Source organism: Hirundo rustica, assembly GCF_015227805.2.
Source record: "Hirundo rustica isolate bHirRus1 chromosome 3 unlocalized genomic scaffold, bHirRus1.pri.v3 SUPER_3_unloc_1, whole genome shotgun sequence".
Classification (NCBI taxonomy): Eukaryota; Metazoa; Chordata; class Aves; order Passeriformes; family Hirundinidae; genus Hirundo; species Hirundo rustica.
Genome location: NW_026690169.1, coordinates 89,284 through 111,011, shown reverse-complemented (window position 1 = coordinate 111,011; position 21,728 = coordinate 89,284). Strand labels below are relative to the sequence as shown.

At 59.7% G+C, this 21,728-nt stretch overlaps 1 protein-coding gene across 1 annotated transcript; it reads left to right on the top strand.

The window, feature by feature from the left end:
* Nucleotides 1-2,673: 2,673 nt before the first annotated feature.
* ASXL2 (ASXL transcriptional regulator 2) lies at nt 2,674-21,467 on the top strand. The gene is made up of 7 exons (XM_040091449.2): nt 2,674-2,803; nt 6,345-6,485; nt 10,240-10,403; nt 11,097-11,193; nt 12,288-12,393; nt 13,926-14,499; nt 15,821-21,467. The coding sequence occupies exons 5-7, from the start codon at nt 12,305-12,307 to the stop codon at nt 17,888-17,890; spliced, it is 2,733 nt and encodes a 910-aa protein (XP_039947383.1). The 5' UTR covers nt 2,674-2,803; nt 6,345-6,485; nt 10,240-10,403; nt 11,097-11,193; nt 12,288-12,304; the 3' UTR covers nt 17,891-21,467.
* Nucleotides 21,468-21,728: the final 261 nt, after the last annotated feature.

Below are 21,728 nucleotides of genomic sequence, written 5' to 3'. Positions count from 1 at the left end.
AGAAGGAAGGAGGACAGGAATTCCATGGATATAAGAGAAGAAAGAGGAACAGGAATTCTCATGGGAGAAAGGAAGGAGCAGGAATTCCATGGGCAAGAAGGAGAAGGAGGAGGGCAGGCATTCCATGGAGAGAAGGAAGGAGGGCAGGAATTCCATGGACAGAAGGATACAGGACAGGAATTCCATGGCAGAAGGAAGGAGGACAGGAATTCCATGGAGAGAAGGATACAGAACAGGAATTCCATGGACAGAAGGAAGGAGAAGGAGGGAGGGCAGGAATTCCATGGACAGAAGGAAGGAGGGCAGGAATTCCATGGACAGAAGGAAGAAGGAAGGAGGGCAGGCATTCCATGAATAGAAGGAAGGACAGGAATTCCATGGAGAGAAGGAAGGAGGGCAGGAATTCCATGGACAGAAGGATACAGAACAGGAATTCCATGGACAGAAGGATACAGGACAGGAATTCCATGGACAGAAGGAAGGTGTCCTTGGTGTGCAGCAGGAACAGGATTTGTTTTGTGTCCCTGCTCTGCGCAGTGCTGAGTGACCCCGAATGCGAGCTCAGAGCTGAAATACACAAAATGAAACCCCAGGAGGTGGGAGATGTTCTGTTCCCAGCAGGGCGTTTGTGTTTAATCACTGTGTCATCCTGAGCAGGCATTTAGGGTGTCCTAAACCCATTTAGGGGATCCTAAACCCATTTGGGGGATCCTAAACCCATTTGGGGGATCCTAAACCCATTTTGGGGATCCTAAATCCCTTTAGGAGACCCTAAATCCATTTAGGGGACCCTGAACCCATTTCAGGGATCCTAAATCCCTTTAGGGTACCTAAACCCATGCTGGGTATCCTAAACACAGTTCGGGTATCCTGAGTCCCTGTAGGTCTCCTAAATCCATTTCAGGGATCCTAAATCCCTTTAGGGGATCCTAAACCATTTCAGGTATCCTAAATGCATTTCGGGTATCTAAATGCATTTAGGGTATCCTAAACACACTTTGGGTATCCTAAATCCCATTAGAGTCGCCAATCCCCATCGATCCCATGTTTGGAGCCGGGGCTGTCCGCGGTCCGATCCCATGTTTGGATCCGGTGCCGATCCACGTGTTTGGATCCGGTGCCGATCCATGTTTGGATCCGTGCTGATCCCTGTTTGGATCCGGTGCTGATCCCATGTTTGGATCTGGTGCCGATCCCGTGTTTGGATCCGGTGCCGATCCCGTGTTTGGATCCGGTGCTGATCCCGTGTTTGGATCCGGTGATCCCGTGTTTGGATCCCGTGCCGATCCCATGTTTGGATCCGGTGCTGATCCATGTTTGGATCCGGTGCTGATCCCGTGTTTGGATCCGGTGCCGATCCCTGTGTTTGGATACGGTGCTGATCCCGTGTGTTGGATTCCGGTGCCGATCCCGTGTTTGGATCCGGTTGCTGATCCGTGTTTGGATCCGGTGCTGATCCCGTGTTTGGATCCGGTGCCGATCCCGTGTTTGGATCCGGTGCCGATCCCGTGTTGGATCCCATGCCGATCCATGTTTGGATCCCGTGCCGTATCCCGTGTTTGGATCCGGTGCCGATCCGTGTTTGGACCGGTTGCTGATCCATGTTTTGGATCCGGTGCCGATCCCATGTTTGGATCCGGTGCTGATCCGTGTTTGGATCCGGTGCCGATCCATGTCTGGATCCCATGCCGATCCATGTTTCTGATCCGGCGCCGATCCATGTTTGGATCCGGTGCCGATCCATGTTTGGATCCCGTGCCGATCCCATGTTTGGATCCGGCGCTGATCCATGTTTGGATCCGGTGCCCGATCCCATGTTTGGATCCCGTGCCGATCCCGTGTTTGGATCCGGTGCCGATCCCGTGTTTGGATCCGGTTGCCGATCCCATGTTTGGATCCAGGTGCCGATCCATGTTTGGATCCCGTGCTGATCCCATGTTGGATCCCGTGCTGATCCCATGTTTGGATCCCGTGCCGATCCCATGTTTGGATCCCGTGCCGATCCCATGTTTGGATCCCGTGCCGATCCCATGCTTGGATCCAGTGCCGATCCCATGTTTGGATCCCATGCCGATCCCATGTTTTGGATCCAGTGCCGATCCATGTTTGGATCCCGTGCCGATCCCATGTTTGGATCCAGTGCCGATCCCATGTTTGGATCCCGTGCCGATCCATGTTTGGATCCCGTTGCCGATCCCATGCTTGGATCCGGTGCCGATCCATGTTTGGATCCCGTGCTGATCCCGTGTTTGGATCTGGTGCCGATCCATGTTTGGATCCGGTGCCGATCCATGTTTGGATCCGGTGCCGATCCGTGTTTGGATCCCGTGCCGATCCATGTTTGGATCCGGTGCCGATCCCATGTTTGGATCCGGTGCCTATCCATGTTTGGAATCCGGTGCCGATCCGTGTTGGATCCCGTGCCGATCCCGTGTTTGGATCCGGTGCCTATCCATGTTTGGATCCGGTGCCGATCCATGTTTGGATCCGGTGCCTATCCATGTTTGGATCCGGTGCCGATCCGTGTTTGGATCCGGTGCCGATCCCATGTTTGGATCCGGTGCCTATCCATGTTTGGATCCGGTGCCGATCCATGTTTGGATCCCGTGCCGATCCCGTGTTTGGATCCCGTGCTGACCCCGGCTCTCCGTGTCCCCGCAGGCCCTGAAGCAGCAGCAGCAGAAGCAGCAGCAGCAGCAGCAGCAGCAGCAGCAGCAGTGCCGGGCGGGGCTGGCGCCGGGCCTGGCGCTGCCCTCCGGCCAGCACGTGCTGCTCAAGGCCAAGGCCGCGCCCGGGAGGTCGGGTACGTGCGGGGCGCGGGGCAGGAGGGAGAGCGCCGCTCTGGGCACCTTCCCCTGGGCCATGGAACGGGCACCTCCTGCCCCTGGCTGGGTTCTGAGAGGGTTTGGGTTCTGAGAGGGTTTGGGTTCTGAAAGGGTTTGGGTTCTGAAAGGGTTTTGGTTCTGAGAGGGGTTTGGGTTCTGAAAGGGTTTGGGTTCTGAGAGGGTTTGGGTTCTGAAATCACCTCCTGCCCCGGGCTGGGGTTCTGAGAGGGGTTTGGGTTCTGAAATCACCTCCTGCCCCTGGCTGGGGTTCTGAGAGGGTTTGGGTTCTGAAAGGGTTTGGGTTCTGAGAGGGGTTTGGGTTCTGAAAGGGTTTGGGTTCTGAAATCACCTCCTGCCCCATGGCAGCAGTGCTCAAAGGGGTTTGGGTTCTGAAATCATCACCTCCTGCCCCATGCCTGGGGTTCTGAAAGGGTTTGGGTTTTGAAATCAACTCCTGCCCCTGGCTGGGGTTCTGAAAGGGGTTTGGGTTCTGAAATCAACTCCTGCCCCATGGCATTGGTGCTGAGAGGGGTTTGGGTTCTGAGAGGGGTTTGGGTTCTGAAATCACCTCCTGCCCCATGGCTGGGGTTCTGAGAGGGGTTGAGGTTCTGAAAGGGTTGGGTTCTGAAATCACCTCCTGCCCTGTGCCTGGGGTTCTGAGAGGGGGTTGAGGTTCTGAAAGGGTTGAGGTTCTGAGAGGGGTTTGGGTTCTGAAATGATCAACTCCTGTCTCATGGCTGGGGTTCTGGAGTGAGTTTGGGTTCTGAAATCAACTGCTACCTTGTGGTTTGGGTTCTGAAATGGGTTTGGGTTCTGAAATGAGCAGCTCGGGGTTTGGGGCTTGGGTCTGTCAGGGATGCACCAGGTAAGGACAGAGCTTGGAGAGACCTTGGCTGGATCCTGGGTGGATCTTGGATGGACCTTGGCTGGATCTTGGATGGATCCTGGGTGGATCCTGGGTGGATCTGGGGTGGATCCTGGCTGGATCTGGGGTGGATCCTGGCTGGATCTTGGGTGGATCTTGGATGGATCCTGGCTGGATACTGGGTGGATCTTGGCTGGATCTGGGATGGATCCTGGTGGATCTGGGATGGATCCTGTGTGGATCTGACGGTGCTTGGGCTGGTTAAAAGCTGCTCCCAGTTCTCAGTGACTTTCCCAGTCACCTGGACCCCCCGCAGGGGATTTCTGCTGGAGTTTCTGTTTGGGGATTTCTCCTGGTGTTCATGTTTTGGGAATTTCTCCTGGTGTTTCTGTTTGGGATTTCTCCTGGTGTTTATGTTTGAGAATTTCTCACAGTTATTTATGTGTGGGGATTCTCTCCTGGTGTTTATGTTTTGGGATTTCTCCTGGTGTTTATCTTTGGGAATTTCTCCTGGTGTTTCTGTTTGGGGATTTCTCCTGGTGTTTATCTTTGGGGATTTCTCCTGGTGTTTATCTTTGGAGATTTCTCCTGGTGTTTCTGTTTGGGAATCTCTCCTGGTATTTCTGTTTGGGAATTTCTCCTGGTATTTCTGTTTGGGGATCTCTCCTGGTATTTCTGTTTGGGATTTCTCCTGGTATTTCTGTTTGGGGATTTCTCCTGGTATTCCTGTTTGGGAATTTCTCCTGGTATTCCTGTTTGGGATTTCTCCTGGTATTCCTGTTTGGGATTTCTCCTGGTATTCCTGTTTTCCCAAGTGCCTCCTCATCCCGCAGGGTGGGTCCCACGTCCCGGTCTCACGTGGAAGATCCCTGAGGGGTTCCCAGAATCCGTGGTGTCAGAAGCCAGCGAGGTCCCTGCTCTGCTCAGGCGCTCCCCTGCCAGCAGCACATTTCCCACGGCATCCCAAATTCCTGGGAGCCACTTCCAGCCGCTTTTCCCTGATTTCTTCCCGGAGTAACTGAGTGCCTCGGTCAGGTCCTGAGGCACGGAATCATCAAATCCCGAAGTGTTTGGGTGGGAAGGGGGCTCAGAGCCCCTCCAGTGCCACCCCTGCCGTGGCAGGGACACGTCCCCCTGTCCCAGGTGCTCCATCCCCCATCCACATCCCAACAAAACTGAGGGATTTCCACCATGGAGCTCTCCAGGGTAATTCATTAATACTAATTATTGACCCCATCCCAATCCCAAAACTCCTTCCCTTCTGAGCTGTCAGTCCCTGCTGCCAAATTCCCTGGCACCTGGAGAATTCCCTGGCACCTGGAGAATTCCCTGGCAACCTGTTGAATTCCTGGTGTCTGTTGAATTCCCTGGCACCTGCTGAATTCCCTGGCACCTCTGAATTCCCTGGCACCTGGAGAATTCCCTGGCACTTGGAGAATTCCCTGGCACTTGGAGAATTCCTGGTGTCTGTTGAATTCCCTGGCACCAGCTGAACTCCTGGTACCTGCCAAATTCCCTGGCACCTGCTGAATTCCTTGGTATTTGCTGAATTCCTGGTGTTTGCTGAATTCCCTGGCACCTGGAAAATTCCCTGGCACTTGGAGAATTCCCTGGCACTTGGAGAATTCCCTGGCACCTGGTGAATTCCCTGGCACCTGCTGAATTCCCTGGCACCTGCCGAATTCCCTGGCACCTGGAAAATTCCCTGGCACCTCCTGAATTCCCTGGCACCTGCCGAATTCCCTGGCACCTGGAAAATTCCCTGGCACCTGCCAAATTCCCTGGCACCTGGTGAATTCCCTGGCACGTGGAGAATTCCCTGGCACCTGGTGAATTCCCTGGCACTTGGAGAATTCCCTGGCACCTGGAGATTTCCCTGGCACCTCCTGAATTCCCTGGCACCTGGAGAATTCCCTGGCACCTGGTGAATTCCCTGGCACCTGGTGAATTCCCTGGCACCTGGTGAATTCCCTGGCACCTGGAGAATTCCCTGGTGTGTCCAGGAGCCCCCTCAGGCTGTAAATCCCTCCCTGACGGGGCCTGGGAGGTTCCTCTCGTGGGATTTTCCCCATTTTCCCCGTTTTCCCCATCCCGGGACGCTCCCGGCAGGGACAGCGGGAGCTGTGCAGAGGGCGGGGATGGAACGGGAGCGGGGAGGGAATGACATTCCAGGGCAAAGCCAGGCACCGAGTGCGCACTTCCAGGGATCTGCCCGGAGCTGGAGGAGCTCGTGGGAGGAAGGGAAGGGAGGAACCAGGGTGGGAAACGAGGAGGAGGAGGAATTCCCCAGGGTGGGCAAGGACAAAAGCTGCAGTAGAGGGGTGAAGTTTGGCAAGGACAGGAGAGGTCTGGAGCGATTTCCCTGCCCTGGAAGCGTTAATTAAATCGTTAATGGGACATTAACCCCTAAACCCAGGGGTCGGGCGAGGTGGGAGATAAATCGGGATCATAAATCAGGATCATAAATCGGGATCATAAATCGGGATTATAAATCGGGAAACGGCCTCAAAGCCTTTGTTTTGGGGTGTTCTGGCGGCCCCAAGGGACGCAGGAGGCGCTCCGGGAGCGCGGGGATGCTGCTCCTGGGGTTTCCAGAGCTCCCTGGGCGCTGCAGGAGCGCGCTCACGCAGGATCCCTGCGTCCCTCTCCGGCAGGCTGGGAAGGGAAGCGGGCGGACGGGAATTCCAGCGGCCCCCCGAACTCCACCTGCGGCTCCTCGCCCTCGGTGAAGCTGGAGAGCTCCCTGCCAGGCCTGGGCAAGAAGGCGTTCCCGAGATCCGACAGGCTCCACGCACGTAAGAGACGGATCTCCCTGCTCCTCGGTCTGGGAGCACGTTCCAGGGAAAGCTGGAGAACGTAAAACCCCCTCCCCTCCCAATTATTGTCATTTGGAGATTAAGGGGCTCTCAGGCAAAGATACGGGGATAGGAGTAACAGTTCTTTACTGGGAATATTGAAAATACAAATGTAGTGGTACAAAAAAGAAAAAAAAAAGAAAAAAAAGAGAGAAAAAAAAAAAGGAAAAAAAAAAAGCAAACAAAAATCCTGGAAACGCTGCCGGAGTGAGCAGAGAGCTGTCCCGCTGCTGCTCAGGGTGCTGGGCCCAGCCCAGCCCAGCCTCCTGCAGTGACAGATGTGGTTCTGGCAGCAGGGATCCTGCAGCAGGGTGCAGTTTTCCTCTGCAGCTCCCGTGGTGCTGGGATGGCTCCGGGGCTCCTCTGGCAATCCCGTGCCCACGGGCTGTGCTGCTGTTCCCAGGGCCAGGTGTGATCCAGCCGGGAATGCCGGGCTCCTCCCCTGGCTGCAGCATCTCCCGGTGGGCTGATGGAATTGTCTGAGCCCTGCAGTGAGCCTGGATGGGCCAGGAACAGCAGAGATCCCCTGGAATGGTGAGGGATGGCTCCTGGAAGGGACAAACAAACACTGCCCCAGCTGCTTGAACAGCTGCCCATGAACAGAAAATCCCCTGGAGTTATGAGATAAATAAACCCCCACCTTTTTGACTGCTCTCAGCGGATTTGGGGATAGAATACACGCTTTTGGTTCTGTGTTGCAGCCCAGGACATCAGGGCTTGGGCTGCTCCAGCGCCAGGACGAAGCCTGGAGCAGCCAGAGGGAGTGAAGTGTGCTGATCCCAGGCTGAGGGGGTGCTGCCAGTCTGCTGGGAATGGGCAGAAATAATTCCCAGTGCCATGCTCAGAGCAGCCCTTCCCAGTGCTCAGCAGCTGGGCCCCTGCTGGGAGTTCCCAGCTGGTGGAGAGCACAGAAGGACCTGCAGGGGGTTTGGATGTTCTTACACCCTGTAATAACGGGAAAAAGGAAAAGAAATTCCTCCCCTGGATCTCCATCCCTGCTGGATTTGGCTCCCAGCCCTCCCGAGCTTCCTGGTTCCTTTTGCATTCTCCAAGGCTGGGATTGACCATGGTGAGCTTCAGGGTATTTCACAAACTCATGGAATGTCCTGAGAGGGGAGAAAAAACCCAGGAGGATCGTGGAATCCAGCTCCTGGTGCTGGCCAGGACACCCCAAAATCCCGCCCTGGGCATCCCTGGAGCGCTGCCCGAGCAATCCTGGAGCTCTGGGGCCGTGCCCATTCCCTGGGAGACTGGGCAGTGCCAGCACCCTCTGGGGGAAGAACCTTTCCCAAAATCCACCCCAAAATCCATCCCAAACCCCCCTGGCACAGCTCCTGCACCCTCTGGGGGGAAGAACCTTTCCCAAAATCCACCCCAAACCCCCCTGGCACAGCTCCAGCACCCTCTGGGGGGAAGAACCTTTCCAAAATCCATCCCAAAATCCATCCCAAACCCCCCTGGCACAGCTCCAGCACCCTCTGGGGGAAGAACCTTTCCCAAAATCCATCCCAAACCCCCCTGGCACAGCTCCAGCACCCTCTGGGGGAAGAACCTTTCCCAAAATCCACCCCAAACCCCCCTGGCACAGCTCCAGCACCCTCTGGGGGAAGAACTTTTTCCCAAAATCCATCCCAAAATCCATCCCAAACCCCCTTGGCACAGCTCCAGCACCCTCTGGGGGAAGAACCTTTCCCAAAATCCACCCCAAACCCCCCTGGCACAGCTCCAGCACCCTCTGGGGGAAGAACCTTTCCCAAAATCCATCCCCAAATCCATCCCAAACCCCCCTGGCACAGCTCCAGCTCTGCCCTCACTCCGAGATCTCTGTCCCAAATCCTGTCACCGTGGAAAACAGGAGCTCCCACAGAGCAGGAAAATCCCAAAGAAATCCCCGGGAACAAACCGACCTGCACTGGAGGCGTGAACCAGAGAAGTGCTGTGGCCAGGAAGGAGCTGTGGGAACCCTCCTGAGGCCAGGCAGGGTCCCTGGGCGTGGAGAGAGCGGGGATGGAATGTTCTGGGCCCGGTGTGCAGAGGTGGAACACCACCGTGGCTTGGGGCTTTATCTGCTTTCCTGCTCTTGGAGCCGGGATTAAACACTCGGGAGATGCAGTTTGGTGCCCAGACTCGGGTGTTGATTAATTTTTATCTGGTGCAGTCTCGACTGTGAGTTCTGCCTAACAGAGTGGCTCTAACTGGCTCTAACTCTTTCCATGATCTTTTAAGCACTAATGACCCAATAATGAGGTGACACCTAAATTATTTTTGCTTTTAACCCAGTAATGACCACTCAAGGTCTGCAATGCCGACCTTTTCACCCAGTTACAGAAAAAAACACCCAAACCCATAAAGAAGGTGAAGAACTTAGCCAACACCCTAAATCCTCCATCTTGCTTTATATATGTTACTATATCCTAAAAACCTTAAACTCTTGAGTTTTGCAGCCTGTGACATCACACACTTCCACTCAAAGCACACACCTGATGCCTCTGAAACAGAGACTGGGCAGATCTGGAGAATAAAATATTTATTGACAGGCCTTTGGGATCCACCGTGGGCAGGACAGGAGCCTGAGCAGGGCTGCACCCGGGGGGGGCACCAGTGAAAGGTGGTGTCGAGGTCACGAGGTCTCACACTTTTATAAGTTTTGGTTCATTTGCACGTTGGGGTTTTAATTGTCCAATTCCAGCTCCAGGTTGTGAGATCCCATCCTTGTTCCTTCCTTTAATCCACCCTTGTTTGTGCTTTTGGGCTGGAAGTTGTCCTTGGTGTGCAGCAGGAACAGGATTTGTTTTGTGTCCCTGCTCTGTGCAGAGCTGAGTGACGCTGAGTGCGAGCTCAGAGCTGCACCCCGGGCAGCACAGAACGTGAAATACACGAAATTAAAGCTTAAAGCAGCACAGCCCCAGGCCCGGCGCTGTCACTGGGATCTGGGAGCTGTTCACGGCCTCAGGGCAATGCCGTGTTTGCCTGGGGGGCAGAGCCTGGCACAGAGAGCCTGGCACTCCCAGCGCCCGGGGTTCTGAGAGGAGCTGGCACCGTGCCGTGCCTGGGGGTCAGGGAGGGCAGGGGAGGGGTCACCAGGGGTCACCAGGGGTGACCATGTGAGGGGTGACCAGGGGTCACCAGGGGTCACCAGGGGTCACCAGGGGTCATCAGGGGTCATCAGGGGTGACCATGTGAGGGGTGACCAGGGGTGATCAGGAGTGATCAGGAGTGACCAGGGGTGACCAGCTGAGGGGTGACCAGGGGTGACCAGGGGTGACCAGGGGTGACCAGCTGAGAGCTGACCAGCTCAGGGATGACCAAGGCTGACCGGGGATTGACCAGGGCAGCTCAGGGGTCACCAGGGGTCACCAGGTGAGGGGTGACCAGCTGAGGGCTGACCAGGGGTGTGCTCCACAGCAGGGCAGCTCAGGGCTGACCAGGGGTGACCAGGTGTGACCAGGGCTGACCAGCTGAGGGCTGACCAGGGGTGACCAGAGGTGATCAGGGCTGACCAGGGGTGACCAGGTGAGGAGTGACCAGGGGTGTGTTCCACAGCAGGGCAGGTGAGGGCTGACCAGGGGTGACCAGGGGAGGGGTGACCAGGGGTGACCAGGGCAGCTCAGGGCTGACCAGGGCTGACCAGGGCTGTCCAGGGCTGACCAGGGCTGACCGTCTGAGGGCTGACCAGGGCTGTGCTCCACGGCAGGGCAGCTGAAGCGAGCGCGCTGCGCCGAGATCGACGTGGAGACGCCGGACTCGATCCTGGTGAACACCAACCTGCGGGCGCTGATCAACAAGCACACCTTCTCCCTGCTGCCCCCCGAGTGCCAGCAGCGCCTGCTGCTGCTGCTGCCCGACGTGGACAGGCAGGTACGGGCACACCTGCGCCTGCAGCTCCGGGCACCTCCGGGGCGTGAGTGCAGCGTGGGGTGACCTCGGTGGCACCTGCAGGGGCTGAAGGGGCTCCAGGAGAGCTGGAGAGGGGCTGGGGACAAGGGACAAGGGACAGGACACAGGGAATGGCTTGGAGCTGGAAAAGGGGAGATTTGGGTGGGATTTGGGGCAGGAATTGTTCCCTGGCAGGGTGTTGAGGCCCTGGCACAGCTCTGGCTGCCCCTGGATCCCTGGCAGTGCCCAAGGCCGGGTTGGAGCAGCCTGGCACAGCGGGCGGTGTCCCCAGATCCTGGGATTTGGCCAGCAGTGCCCAGCAGTGCCCAGCAGTGCCCAGCAGTGCCCAGGGCTGTGCCCAGCAGTGCCCAGCAGTGCCCAGCAGTGCCCAGCAGTGCCCAGGGCTGTGCCCAGCAGTGCTCAGCAGTGCTCAGCAGTGCCCAGCCGTGCCCAGGGCTGTGCCCAGCAGTGCCCAGCCGTGCCCAGCAGTGCCCAGGGCAGTGCCCAGCAGTGCCCAGCCGTGCCCAGGGCAGTGCCCAGCAGTGCCCAGGGCTGTGCCCAGCAGTGCCCAGCAGTGCCCAGGGCTGTGCCCAGCAGTGCCCAGGGCAGTGCCCAGCAGTGCCCAGCAGTGCCCAGGGCTGTGCCCAGCAGTGCCCAGGGCTGTGTCTCTCACAGGTGGGGCCCGATGGGCTGCTGAAGCTCAGCAGCTCCGCTCTCAACAACGAGTTCTTCACCTCGGCTGCACAGGGCTGGAAGGAGAGGCTGGCGGAAGGTAAACGCTCCCCACGGCTGGGGAGGGACTGGGAGAGACTGGGAGAGATGGGGAGAGACTGGGAGAGACTGGGGAGGGACTGGGAGGGACTGGGGAGAGCTGGGGAGGGACTGGGAGAGACTGGGAGGGACTGGGGAGAGACTGGGAGAGACTGGGGAGAGACTGGGGAGAGCTGAGGAAGGACTGGGAGAGACTGGGGAGGGACTGGGGAGAGCTGGGGAGGGACTGGGAGAACTGGGGGACCCCCCTGGAGGGTCTGGAGCTCTGCAGGAGCCACTGCAGGCCGTGCAGGTGAGGGAGCCACAGCAAGCCCAGAACTGTGGGCTCCAGCCTGGAGGGGGCTGTGGAAGTTCTGCCTTGACCTGACAAAGGAAATCTCGGGAAGAGCTGAGAAAAGAGGGGAAATGAGTTTAAATCTTGTGAGCTGGGGCAGCCTGGAGCTGTCAGACACCACTGAGGGGGCAGAGAGGGGAAATGCTGTTCCAGAGCAGAGCACGGTGTCACTGGCACGGGGTGCCCGGTCCTTCGAGCCGTCCCTCTGATGTTTGGGTGGGATCCTGGGGGAAAATTCTTCCCTCTCAGGGTGGTGAGGCCTGACCAGGCCGTTCCCTCTCCTGCTGCCCCTGTTCCCTGGCTGTCCCCTCCTGTCAGGGACTTGTGCAGAGCCACAGGGTCCCACTGAGCCTCCTTTTCTCCAGGCTCAGCCCCTTCCCAGCTCCCTCAGCCTCTGCTGGGGCTCCATTCCCTGTCCCAGCTCCCTCAGCCTCTGCTGTGGCTCCATTCCCTTTCCCAGCTCCCTCAGCCTCTGCTGGGGCTCCATTCCCTTTCCCAGCTCCCTCAGCCTCTGCTGGGGCTCCATTCCCTTTCCCAGCTCCCTCAGCCTCTCCTGGGGCTCCATTCCCTTTCCCAGCTCCCTCAGCCTCTCCTGGGGCTCCATTCCCTTTCCCAGCTCCCTCAGCCTCTCCTGGGGCTCCATTCCCTTCCCAGCTCCGTTCCTTGGAGCAGCCCCTGGGGCTCAGGTTGGCACACCCAGCCCAGGCTGTGCCCCATTTCCCAGCCCTTTCCCGTCTCAGAAATCCCTCTGGCACCCACAGGAGAGTTCACCCCGGAAATGCAGCTCCGGATCCGGCAGGAAATGGAGAAGGAGAAGAAGGTGGAGCTGTGGAAGGAGCGCTTCTTCGAGAGCTACTACGGGCAGAGGTGAGACCCCAGCTGTGTTCTGGGCTTGCTCCATCCAGGATCCTTGGGGTTCGTCAGCTCTGCAGCCTGAGGGAGGTTTCTGGCTTCAGCTGCTTCCAGGAAACCGGGAAATGCCGGCGGGATCCAGGTCAGGTGTGAGGTGTTTGCCTCACCCTTCATCCAGTGCAGGGTGTCCTGGAACCCACACCTCCTCCTCCTCCAGGTTCTCCTGGAGCTGGGGCTCTGCAGGAATCACCCCCAGGGATCTCCTGGAGCTCTGCAGGAATCACCCCCAGGGATCTCCTGGAGCTGGGAAAGGGCATTTTGGGGAACACCCCCAGGGATCTCCTGGAGCTGGGAAAGGGCATTTTGGGAATCACCCCCAGGGATCTCCTGGAGCTCTGCAGGAATCACCCCCAGGGATCTCCTGGAGCTCCGCAGGAATCACCCCCAGGGATCTCCTGGATTTTGGGCTCTGCAGGAATCCCCCCAGGGATCTCCTGGTCCTGGGGCTCTGGAGCGTGTCCCACCCCAGGGTCAGGACCTGCATTCCCACATCTCCAACCCCACAGGACCTGCAGGAAGCCCCCCCAAAATCTGCAGAGCTTTTATTCTGCGCCTCCTCTCTGGGTTTTCCCATCCTTTGGGGCTGACAGGGAGGATCTGGGGGTTCTGAGAAACCTGGGAAGGAGCACGCAGGGGTAAGAGCTGCTCAGGAATTTCTGATCCTGCCCTGTGCCGGGTTTTTGTGTGTGCTCATCCAGGCTGTTTGAACCCTCCAGAGCGTTCGGGTTGTTCCTGGCATCCCCTGGTGCCCTGGCTGGGATGAGCCAGGGGCTGGGGGAACACACCCCAGGGATACAGCAGGCTGGGAGTGCAGCTCACAAAGGGCTTCATCAGCCACCTGAGCCGGGTCTGTGCTCCAGGGAAGGTGACAGCAGCCTTGGAGCACGAGGGGACAGGGGACAGCGTGGAGGGGACGTGTGCCAGAGCAGGACCTCCGCTCCCTGCAGCTCCTGAGAGCCTGTCTGGTGGGAGCCAGTCCAGAGATTGGCTTTACAGGGTTGTGTTTGGGGAAAAAAAACCCCCAAATTGACAAATCCTTGAGAGCGATGGGTGGAGTTAATCCCAGAGGAGTCACTTTTCCCATTCGGCACTGTGGGAACGAGGTCCCACGTTCCTCTGGAGGGGTGGTGGGACGTTCTCAGTGTCAATGTCACCCTGTGAGCCGGGGTTGCTCCCGTGCTGCTGTGGGGAGAATATTCACTGTTGGCCAAACTCCTTGGGTTTGCAGCCTGGAATTCTGGTGTCTGGAACAGGCCTGGAGCTGCCCAGCGTTCCCCGTATTGCATTTAGCTGGTTGGACCCTTCCCTGCTGATTTCTGTTCCCTGTGGAAGGACAGGCAGTGGGGAAGGCTCTCAGCACGGAGAATCGGGTGTGCGAGACATCGATTTAGGGAGTTCCGTTCACAGAATCCTGCCTCCATCTCCCCCAGCACGGGATGGTCTGGCGGGGACGTTTCACAGAGCAAATCCTCCCTTTTCCTTGGCAGTTCCGGGCTGAGCCCCGAGGAGTCGGAGCGGCTGACGGCGCAGCCCGAGGCCGAGCCCGTCCGGCCCCGCAGCCCCGCGGCACGGGGGACGGCTCCAGCCGGCGCAAAAGCGCGACAGGAGCCGCAGCCCGAGGCGGCCGAACCCGCCGAGGCCTCCCCGGAGCGGCGGGCGGCGAGAGCCGGAGATGGCTGCGGCGCTTCCCGGGACAGAGCCCACGGAGAAACCCCGGCCGAGAAACCCGCCGGGGCCGCCAGCCGCAGCGCGGAGGAGCGGGGCAAAGCTGCGCCCGCCACGGAGCAAACTCCGCGTTTGGCCCCGGGCGAAGCCAAGAGCCCCGAGGCAGCCCCGGGAGCCGCCGAGCCGCAAAGCCCCGCGGAGCAGGAGGAGAAGAAACCCGCCGGGAGCGAGGCGGCGGAGGTCGGTGCGGAGGCCCACAAGAGGAGGTGGGAGAGCGGGGAGGAAGCTGCAGGCAGCCCCGAGAAGAAGCCCCGCGTGGCCGAGCCCTGCCAGCACCTGCAGGCCTTTCGCAAGCAGCCCTTTCCCGGCGCCGTGCCGCGGGTGCCCCCGCTCAAGGTGAGCAGAGAGGTGGGGCTGCGAGGGCACAGACACCGCCCGGCGGTGGGGACAGAGGAGGGAATGTTATCCAGGACACCGGGATTAAATCCAGAGCCTCCGGCAGCACCGCGGGCTGCTGCGGGGAGCTGCGGTGCCAGGGAAGGAGCGTTTCGGGGAGCGTCTCAGGAGCAGAGGCCCTTTGGCTCTGCTGAGCCTTTGCAAAAGCCCCTCTGGGAAAGGAAAGAGGGAATTGGTTCCTGCTGGGATGGGCAGGGGAGGCAGCAGGACAGAAACATTCCAGGTTTGCAGGCGCTGGGTTTGGGAGCCAGGTCAGGACCAGGCAGCTGCTGCTTTAGGCTTCGGGCAGAAGTTTAATTATTCCTGTACGTCCCAGGAATTCTGCTCCCCTATTCGTATTTGGACTAAAAAGGCTGCAAACCCAGAACTTTAAAAGCAGCTCGTCATCCTCACGTGTTAATAAGAACAGCACCAAGGCAGGAAAGCATCAGTGAAATTGTGAGGGACAGAACTGGGGAAACCATCCAGAAAAGAGGTCTGGAATCCCAGGCAGGAGGGAGGGAGGGCACTAAAGGTGGGATTTGATTTCGTTGAACAGCAGAGCGAGTTGAAGGTGAGTGTGAACAGTTTCCCTTGCAAAGCAAGGGGAGAATGGGGACAGACGTTCCCAAAACACATCATTCCCCCCAAAAACGAAGCTGATCAGAGCTCAGTGGGGGTTTTATGGACACGGAAAATAAATGCAGCCTCAAGTCAACTCCCTGAGATCTCTGCAGGGGGAACAGGGCAGCTCCAGGCTCAGTGCAGGGCTCAGCTCATACCGGGAAGAGAAACATGGGGAAAGTCAGCTGGAACTTCGGGGAAATGTTCTAGAAGGAAAGAGGGAATTATTGGCATTTTTTCTCCAGCTCGGGGGATTATTATGGCTTTGTACAAAGGCACTGAGGAGACAAATGATGGGTGAGCAGGGGGGAAGAGCAAGGCTGAGTGCAGCAGGGTGGTGACACCTTTCAAAGGACAGAAATGACATCTGAATAAAGGGAGAGAGAGGAACAGGGCTGACAGGGCTGGATCAGCCCTTCAGGGAGGGAGGGAGCCTGGGCGCTCTGCCGTGCCGGGGTCCGATGTTCTCACCGCGAGGGACGAGCTGCACTCAGAGCCTCGGGGTTTGTCCCACCCTAAAAACGCCTGGGAGGAACCCGAGGGTCAGACAGGACAGGAGGGGTTTCTCCAGAGGGATTTCTCCGCAGCCAGGGGGAACTGCAGACACTTTAACCTGTGGGTCGTGTCTCAGCCGTGCTTTTCTCCCGCTCTGTTGCAGATTCCCGTGTCCAGAATCTCCCCGATGCCATTTCCTGCGGGCCAGGTCTCTCCCAGGGCGCGCTTCCCCCTCTCCCTCAGCAGTCCTGGCAGGACAGGAGCCAGGACCTTGGCCGACATCAAGGCCAGGGCCCAGCAGGCCAAGGCTCAGAGGGCAGCGGCCGCCGCCGCCGCCGCCTCGGCCGGGGGAGCCGTGCCGGGACCCGGCCCGGGCGGGGGGAGACCCCCGGGCAGGGCGGGAGACGGGAGAGACCCCGGCGGAGCCCCCCAGCCCGCGGCCGGAGCGAAGGCCCCGGAACCGGCGGGAACTGGAAGCGGGGGAAGTTCGAGAAGGTTTCTTCCCCATTGCGCAGGGCCCCGTTCCCAAGCGGAGGGCCAGGCGGAGCCGGGAGCTGCTCGCCATCCTCCTGGAGCACAACTACAGCCAGGGGCGGCCGCGGCGCTAGGGCACGGGGCCGCGCCGAGCCCCCCGCGGGGCGCGGCCGCCCCGGGGCCCCCAGGCAGCGGGGACCGGGCAGGGACGGCTCCGGCGGACGGGAACGGGAGCGGGCCCGGCTGCGGCGGTGGAAGCCCGGGAGGGAGCGGCTGTGACCTTCCCAAAAACAAACCTCCTTCCCCGCCGCTGTCCTCCCCGCCACCCACGGGCGCCGGGGCCCAGGCTGGAGCCGCGGGCGCTCCCGTGCCACCCTCCAGCGGCTCCTCGGTAGCGCCCGGCCTTAAATCCCCTCCCGGTGGGGCCCTGGGCAGAGCGAGCTCCAGCATTCCTGCCAACAACCCTTTGGTCACCCAGCTGCTCCAAGGCAAGACCGTCCCTCTGGAACAGTTCCTGCCCAAGCCGCTCACCAGAGCGGAGACGAGAAGCGTCCCCGCGGCTCCTCAGGAAGAGAAGGGGGCAGCAGCTCCCGGGAGCGGCACCGAGGCCGGGGACAGAGCGGCGAGTTTGCCCCCGCAGCCGCTGGGGAAGCTCTTCTGCCAGAACAGGCCTCTGCCTCACGTTCCAAGGGCCTTCGCGCCGCCCTCGGGAAAGGAGCCCGGTGCCGAGCAGCAGCAGCAGTGCCACGAGGCGCTGAGCAGATCCACCCAGGAGCAGATCCTGCAGACTCTCATCAAGAGGGTGCAGAGGCAGAACGCGCCGCCGCCCGTCCTTCAGCCCTCGCAGCCGAACCTCCCGCGCTCAGGTTTCCCGGCGGAGAACGGCTCCTCCGCCGGCCAGAGGTTCACGCTGGGCTTCGCGGGCAGGAGGACGTCCAGGCCCGCCATGTCTGGGCACTACCTGCTCAACGTCTCCACCTACGGCCGCGGCTCGGAGAGCTTGAGGAGAGGTTTCTCGGCGAGCGCCGAGCCGCGCCTGGGGCTGAGCGGCCCGGCCGAGAGCGGGGACGCGGGCGGCAGCGGCAGCGAGGAGGACGCGGACGACGAGAGCTCCGGGGACGAACGGGAGCGCGGCCGAGAGGAGGCACGGGCGGGCCGGGGGGAGAGGGGGCCCGGCTCCCCGGCGACGAGGGCCGGCAAAGCCGAGGCGGCCGGGCCCGGGGAGAAGGCGCTGGACAGCGGCGCGCTGGCCCGGGACCTGCTGCAGGCGGCGCGGGAGCAGATGGCCCAAGCCGTGAGGGGCAAGGGCGGCGCGGAGCTCTCGGGGCCCCCCGGGCCGGACTCGGCGCGGCCGCCGCCGCTCGCCGCCCCGCGCCCCCCGAAGCCGCCCGGGAGCGCCGGGGCGCAGCTGCTGGGGCCCAGCTACAGCGGCACCATCAACGTCTCCACCTCGGCCGACGTGGCCGGCCAGGGCTCGCTGGCGAGCGAGTGCAGCCCGCTGGCCAGCTCCATGGGCAACGTGATGTCCTTCTCGGTGACCGTCACCACCATCCCCGCCGGGCAGGCCGTCGGCTCCGGCGGCCACGGGCAGAGCCTCCCGGTGCAGGCGTTCGCCGAGGACGGCGGCGCGGAGGATCCCCCTTCCAAATGTTACTGCAGGTTGAAAGCCATGATCATGTGCAAGGGCTGCGGTGCCTTCTGCCATGACGACTGCATCGGCCCCTCCAAGCTCTGCGTCTCCTGCCTGGTGGTGCGGTGACGGCGCGGGGAGCGGCTCTCGGGAGCATCTTGGGAAGAAACAGGAATTTTACTGCCTTGCACAAGAGACACGTTACTGAATCAGGAATACAGAGTTTAGAGTCCTTCTTTCGTTAGCGAAAGAGCACCTTCTTGTACAGGGAGTCGAAATGGCGCTCGACTCCGTGAATCGTGACAAGAGTTTGCACTTAAGGAATTATGTAAATACGCCACGTTATTTTGTTCAAAGGTATTTTTTCAGTCTTTTAGGAGATAGCGTTCGACTTGTACCGCAGTCCCGGTAACCCCAGGCTGCCCTGAGCACTGCTGTCCCCGGGGGATCCGGCCCACGGCCCCGCTGTTGGTTTTCTCCCGCCCGAGGGGACGGGGTGACCCAATTCCAGCCGAGGCAGGAGCTCCCTCGGCCGCTCCAGTTCAGATCCCCGGGCACTGGGAGGCACCGCGGATGCGCTGCCCGCTGCAGGAGGCTCCTGGGCCGTGCAGGACGGGCTGGCCTCGCCGGATTGCGGATCCCCCCGTGCCAGAGTCCCGCTGAAGGGAGGGGTGCTGCCGCTGGAGCTGCAAGGAGCCCACCGCGGGGCTGGCAGCAGTCCGCTCTCCTGAGTTCCCCAGGAGCTGGGAGCTGCCGGCCCACGGGGGCAGGGGGAGAGCACAAAGCGTCACCCCGGGCCCTGCCGAGCTCTGGGAAGGGTTTTGTGCTCATCCAAACGCCCCCGTGGTCAGACATCTCCAGTTTCTATCCGAGATTTTAAATTTCCTGGGCGTGCGGGGGAAGGCGGATGAGGGTCTGCCTGGGCCTGGCTGGGTTTGAGATACCAAATTGGGCTGAGCTCGGCTCAGCTCGGGCCCAGCCGAGCCGGGGGTGCTGGGGCAGCGCCTCGGGCCCGGCTGGGGACACGGCTGGTGGCACCTGTGCCCGCTGTCCCTCCCTGGGGCCCTTCCCCTCCCGGGGCGGGTGGGGGCCTTGCTGCATCCTGGTCAGGGAACAGAGCTATGTATGTTTTTGATGGAAAAGCACTGAATTCACTTTTAATCCAAAGGCCTTTTTAAGCTGAAGCAATATTCCCTCGGCAGCGGGGCAGCTGAGCGGCGCGCGGGGTCCTCGGCCTCCCCTGCCCCTCTCCTTTGTACTACTGCTCCCTTCCCCTTCCCCCGGGAACCGGCGCTGGCCTGAGGAGCAGAAATCATTCCCCGGGTGGTTTTCCAAGGCTGCCAGAGCTCCAGGAGCCTTTGGACAGCACAGGGTGGGATTGCTGAGGTCAGGAGTCAGACTGGATGATCCCTGTGGATCCTTTCCAGCACAGGACATTCCGTGACTCTGTCATTTATTGGTGATGACAAGGGAGCTGCAGACTCGGTCCCGTGGTAGCAGGAGCGTTTCCTTCCCTGCCCAGGGAGCAGCAGGAGCCGCAGCATCACCTGCTCTGGGTTCTGTCACCTTAAATGTGCCGCAGAGCAGTCGCTGTCGCCATCCCGCATCGCTGCTCGGCCATCCCGTGGTGAGGAGGATTTAGGGAGCAGAAATTAACTCCCATTTTTTAAATCTAAAACATTGCACAAGATTGTCCCCACGAGCGTGTCACGCCCGTGGTGGCGGCGGCAGCCCGAGAACGCCCGGTGCCCGTTCCTGCCGCTTCCCACTTGCAGCTCTTGTTCGGGAAGAGGAAATCCTGCATGTTTGTGAACTCGGGGAGGCGGCGTGGGCCGCGTCCGTTCCTCCCTCAGCCCTCATTTAGACAGACGCGTTCGGGAGAGGCGCTCCGGGAGAGGCCGGTGCGCAGCTCGGTGCGCTGCTCGCACAAAGCGGCAGTTTTCTCCGAGGAGAGCGGGAGGTTTCCCGCACGCTTGGGGCGGTGCCGCTCTCCCCTTGGCTCCTCTCGGGGCGTTTCTCCAGGCTGCTGCGGAGGGGGAAGCAGAGGATGAGGAGGGAGCTGCGACCCTGAGCACCCCCAGGCGTTGGGCTGCAAAGGCTCTTGCAGGGCTCCCGGCCCGGCCGTGGCTCCTGCTGCAGCTCCTGCTGGATTTCCCGGGGCCCTTGCCGAGCCGTGCCCGTGCCCGGAGCCATCCCGTGGGAACGCGCCTGTCTGCCGTGCCGGGAGGGGCCGGCTGTGACCCGGGCTGGGACAGTCGTGACCCCGGCCGTGGAGGTGGCCCCGGGCTGGCGGCTCGGGAGTTTACACCTGTCAGTGCCTTAGTTCCGTTTCACGGATCAACACTTGGCCTGGGCTGCTTCCGTTTCTTTTTAAGGAAGGCGATTCCCTCGGCGCCCGTGTGAGCACGCTCCTGGTGCGGCCTGGAGCGTCTCCGCGGTGAGCAGAGGACACTGAGTGGGAGGAAGCTGTTCGGGATAACGGGCTCGGTGGCGTAACCCCTGGAAGAACTCCCTGGCATGGGGATAACGCCCCGGGAGTTCTGCCCGTGCTGCAGCTGGCTGTGGGAGGATGGTTTCGGAAGGGGGAATCCTGTGGAGTTCTTGGGATCAGCCTGTCCCGCTGCTGAGGCTCCTTCTCCCAGACAGTAAATCCACCTCCACACGGGATTGAGAATAAAGGGATGAAAGCAGGAGTTTAAACCCTCGGACCTTGGTCCCCCGGGAATGAACTGAACGGCGCCGCAGGGAATGGCGGCGTCAAAAATCCAGGATTTCCAAAGGCCGACGCCGGAGCGTTCGTGGCAGGGAAAGGAACCTGGTGAGGGAGGAGGTTTCAGTTTCCCTTCCCAGGACACAGAACTGGAATTTGAACCTGACCGACGCTTCGCTTCCCGGCCCCAAAGCCCAGGGACAGGCGGCGGCGCAGGAGGTGCCCGCGCCGCTCCGGGCCTTCGGCTTTTGAGCCAGGTGGGCAGCAAAGGGAAGGGATTTGGGGTGGAATTTTCCTTTCCCTCCTGGAATTTACAGGAAAGAGGAGGTTCCAAGCAGTTGCACTGGTTGGGGAGTTGGAATTCTTTATTTTATTTTTTTTTTTTGGTTGCACAAAACAGCTGCTGGAGCAGCAGCTCCTGGTGAGGTCGTTACCGGGAGGGATCCTCGGGAGGGAGGGAGGCAGCAAAAACCATCCCGGGGCGGGAGGGTGGACTGCGGGCGGCTTAGAATAATATATTTTAAATAATATATATTTTAGTAGCTGAAAAGAGGGGACGAAGGAGGGGTTCTGAGGTGGTGACAGGGTACCGGGGGCAGTTCCTCGGCCAGGCCAGCGGGGCTTACTGCAGCACAACTGAAAAGGTTCAGTTCCTGCCATTAATGCAATAAAAACGGGAATTCTCACAAAGAAGCAATCCAGTGCTGTTTCCCAGAGGCTTTTCCTGTGCGGACAACAGGCCTGTAAACACAGTTCCAAAAATCCTAAACCTTTGTCTTTTTTGCCTTTTTAAAAGGGACTTCGATTGGGCTTGAGGGTCTGTACAGCAAAATCGAGGTGACACCATTTGAAAATGTATTTTTACACAAATGATATAGAAAAAAAATCATATTTTACATAAGAATTTTAAGTATTTGAAATATGTGTATATATATATACTGTATGTACTTCGTATATGCTTTATTTTACATTTTCAATGTATTAAAAAGTATTTGAGCTGGTTGGATCTGAGATGTAATAATGTTTGAAAACACAGAAACGAGGGAAAAGGAGCCTGGGGAAGAGAGCGGGTGGGAGCTCTGCAGGGAAGCACGAGCCCAGAGCACAGGGTCTGGGGAAGGCTTTGGCAGTTTGGGGTTTGGGAAAAGCTTTAGCAGTTTGAGAGCCATAAATCGTTCTGTTCTCATGACCTCCTGGGATAATCCAGGAGCTGGGATGGATGCAGGAGCTGGGATGGATGCAGGAGCTGGGATGGAT